This window comes from Brassica rapa, chromosome A04 (assembly GCF_000309985.2).
Source record: "Brassica rapa cultivar Chiifu-401-42 chromosome A04, CAAS_Brap_v3.01, whole genome shotgun sequence".
Lineage (NCBI taxonomy): Eukaryota > Viridiplantae > Streptophyta > Magnoliopsida > Brassicales > Brassicaceae > Brassica > Brassica rapa.
In genome coordinates, this window is record NC_024798.2 from 4,859,984 (window position 1) to 4,863,968 (window position 3,985).

Consider the following 3,985-nt stretch of genomic DNA (forward strand, 5'->3'; position numbering starts at 1 on the left):
TATAGTTTTTTCACTGGATTTTCCTAATACGATTTTAATGATGCATCATTTTAAACTTATTGGTTCCTTCAAGAAAACTTATCTTTGCGGTATCCGTTACAATGAGCATACTAGCTTTTTTTCTTTATCAAATGAGAATATATTTCTTATTTTTAGATAAATAAGCAAAGCATTAAATGATGCCAAAAAAAGGCAAAGCATTAAATAAATGTGATGATTGGTTCGACTGTGACCCCCTATGTCTCAGGCACATGGTATGCCCCCTATGTCTCAGGCACATGATTTAAATTTGTGATGATGGTATGTTTAGATGCCTATATGTTTTGATTTCTTCAATCTTGCAGCCTATATGTTTTGATTTCTTCAATCTTGCAGGATGTATGTGACGTAGGAAGCCATTCAGATGTGACGGATGAAAGTAATGGAGAAAAAGCTCAAGGTTCCACACTACTCCTACCCTCACTCTGTGATACAATGCCTATGGCCAATGAGGTTGACCTTGAAACTTCTTCACATGGTTCACTTGATAATTCAGTAACATCACCTGATAAGTGCTGCAAAAGTTGCGGTTCCAAACCTGTGGAACTAGGTGCTTCTCTTTCTGGAGACAACGGAGGAAAACATATATCTGAGAGTCCTAAAAGTGAGTCTTCGCATCCACAGAGCTGTAAATGTATCTCTGAGCAATCTTCATCAACGATTCGGTCAAACTCTAGAGGTGGTTCCTTTTGTAGTAATGCTACTACCATCCAGAAGATAGATTATCCCTTAGTTCCAGCGGCAAAGGAAAAGTCTGATGCCTGTGATACTGTGCTCACTGCGCTAAAGCAAGCTAAGCTGTCTCTGCAAGAGAAAGTCAATAGCTTACATATCAGAAAACCTGAGTATCTTTCTGAGAGCTCTTATCCTTCAACGCCAAGTTCATATATGAACACACTACCTATAGAGCCAGCATTTGAAACCAGACCATCTCTCCCTGCTTCCAACGTCGGGTCCATGCTAGAGTTTCCTGTTGGCTGTGCTGGACTTTTCAGAGTACCCACTGATTTTTCACCTGATGCGTCAACGAGGAACAGCTTTTTAGCCTCGAGTTCTCAGAAAGCTCTTGTTAACCATATACCTGAGAGAGACCTTCCTTTGTTACCTGGAGATCAGCTTTTCACCAAAACTTTACTAGACACAGAGCGGCCTTTGACCACCCCATACATTGGTGGACCAAAACTATGGACAGGCTTCAGGGAAGATGGTGAACCGGTTGTGGATACTCAAGAAGCCAGACTTTATAAAGGCGCACCAAGGGTCTCAGGGAGTGTCAGAACATCTGGTTGTGAAGGTAAACAACTATCCTCAACTAGCTTCAGCTTAGATAGACAGGTAAGTACATATAATCCCCTGTCAATGTCACCTAGTCCAAGTTTGTATCCTGATCCAGTTCTGCGTAGTAGAGAAATGTATTCGACTCCTTATTACACGCGTGCGGTTGGGCTGCCTCCTACTGGTGGTTCAAGTGACGGCTTATTTAGGCGAGAGTATGATTGATTCTGTTGGAGTGTGTGTTGTTGTGTACCATGTTTGTAGACTGTATGTACCGGCCTTGTATGAATTTGGACAGACACTACTGTAAAGAAGAGGCAAAAAGTGATGTATGTGGTGATTCATAGCTTTTGTAATTATAGGTCAGCAGTACGGTGGGGTATTAAATCAAGGTTTCTTGATTATGTTGTATCTTCATTTGATTGATTAGTGAGTTTTTTTTTACAAGGGAATAAGGGAAAACCTTTTGTTGAAAAACTAATAGTCATTAGATGAAACTCAAAGACTCTTGAGTAGTAGATACTAGGCATGGGCATTGGGTTCTAATCGGGTTTTGGTTTTGTCCAATCGTGTCGGTTTTAAAATATCTAATTTATATCTATTTTGTAACCAAAACATATGTAAAATCGATTCAAAAATAAGAAAGAAACATCAAACGTGATGATTCAAAATCAAACGAAAGGTAAACATAGTTATTGATAGAAAGAAAACTAAATAAAAGAAATCATAAAATGAAAACCAAGTTCTGAAAACTTCAAGCTTTAACCGCCAACTTCAACGATCAACCTTAATGTAATAGATAATTACTTTAAGATGTTCAATAATTTCTTAGTGTATTTTGGATACATATTAAGAATTAAGATCTTGCTTGGTACAAGCTATTTTGGGGGAGGGGGAAGTTTGAATCTTTCGGGTTCTATCGGGTACCCATTTAGGTTCCGGTTCAGTTCGGATAATACCCATAACCCAAAATACCAAAAAACAAGATTCAATCGGTATTTACTTCGGGTTCGGAATTTCGGGTTCTATTTATTTGCCCGGTCTTGGGTGCAATATGACTAGTCTTGATCATGATCATCATCATCCGTAGTCTTCTTTTTGCAGTAGTTTCCTTCCTCTCGTTCCATCTCGCGCACGCCCACTTCAGGACAAGAAACCCTCCAAGTGCATATACCTGGCAATAATAGTGTTTGAAACCATGAAAACTTCAACATTTTGCAGAGGCTTTGAACACCATGAGAACAAAAATGCTACTTAATCATCAAGCGGTTAACACTACTGAACAGTGAGGACAGAACAACGTACAAAACAAGAACAAAAAAAGCGAGCAACACAAGTGAGCATAATTAGTATATGCAAATAAGGTCCTCTACTATAGTTGCAGAAGCAAAACAAAAAACTGCAATCATCTCAACATTCAATGTAGCACCAACAATAAATTTACAATGCCATGACTCTCATATAATCAAATACCTGCCAAAGAACGAAAGAGTTGGAAGTCCTCCCGGAGCTTCCCTCGGCTTCAAACTTGAGTGGCTCCATGTTCTTGGCCGGATTGTACGGGAAAGAGACGCTCGAGTTATGAGATTCCTTGTAGCTGCTGGAGACTACTGTAGCGACCGTGTTCCGAAGATCGATGATAGGATGATCTGAGGACTGACTGGCCGGACTGTTGGAACGTACTGAATGGGTTTGATGATGCTAGAAAGAGCTGGCCAAGGTTGTAAGGACTTACCGTGGGTGGATGGGAGATCTTGGTTCGGAAGTCTGATTAGTAGTAAATGGAGCGGAACCATGTACCCGAATAAAGCTAGGATCTGATCTGTTTTTGAGCCAACAAAGCTCCATCAGTCGGTCTTACGCTCGGGTTATTGGACCAGACCGTTCGATTTGCGGAACTCAGTAGTGTTCGGCCAGTTCGATGAAAATCCAGGCAAAGCGGTATTTTCGGACAGCAATGGTCGGATCCGGACAAGTGTTGTCGGATTCGGACATGACGGTTGAGCTGGTCGGCTAGACAGAGATTGTCGGAAATCAGACAAGGCAGTTAAGACTGTCGGCTATGCTGAGATGAGCTGATTCAGTAGTATGGGTCTGATTCGGACAAGGCGGTTAGAGTTGTCGACTGCATCAGTCAGCTTCAGCTCGAGTTTTCGTCTAAGTAAAACTGGCGGGAACAGTTAAGGTCCGAAAAGGGGAAAAACTCGCGCTGACATGCTTTGGAGCGCGGGGTGGCGGTTATGGACAAAGAGCCGCGTGTAAAATAAGCGGGAACGGTTATCTTTGCAGTTTCTCGGGCCTAAACCGCCCAACTGCCCATTTTAATCGTCTCCTTGGTCTTATTTCGCCATTTCTGTACGGAAAACAGAAAGAAAGAACCAGAGAAGAACTCAGAGAGAGAAAAGTCTGATAAAGAGAGAACTTTCGATATTTGGCTGGATTGATCAAGTCCGAGTCAAGAACGATCGTCTGTGGGGTGATTCCGACTGTCTGAACGTTCAAAGATCCTACGGAAACCGCTCAAGAGGTGTCAGAAGAGACCGAATCAAACAGAACATACCGACTCTAAGACAAAGGTGAGTGCGTGACCGTAGCCTATAGTACTGAATCGTAGTCTGAATGGTAGGAATGTTCTACGTACTGATTGCTTGTCTAATTCGAATTATCTGCT

At 41.6% G+C, this 3,985-nt stretch overlaps 1 protein-coding gene and 1 long non-coding RNA gene across 2 annotated transcripts; one reads left to right on the plus strand and one right to left on the minus strand.

Moving 5' to 3' along the window:
- Window positions 1-333: 333 nt before the first annotated feature.
- On the plus strand, window positions 334-1,731 carry LOC103863532 (the record flags this gene model as incomplete). Its single annotated transcript, XM_033290364.1, has 1 exon — window positions 334-1,731. A coding segment is annotated over one exon (1,206 nt), but the record flags the coding sequence as incomplete, so codon positions are not given.
- A 336-nt stretch (window positions 1,732-2,067) lies between these two features.
- Window positions 2,068-2,927, minus strand: LOC103863476. The gene is made up of 2 exons (XR_631982.3): window positions 2,788-2,927; window positions 2,068-2,488 (listed from the first exon to the last, which is right to left on the minus strand). It is a non-coding gene; the product is annotated as an uncharacterized LOC103863476 (long non-coding RNA).
- Window positions 2,928-3,985: the final 1,058 nt, after the last annotated feature.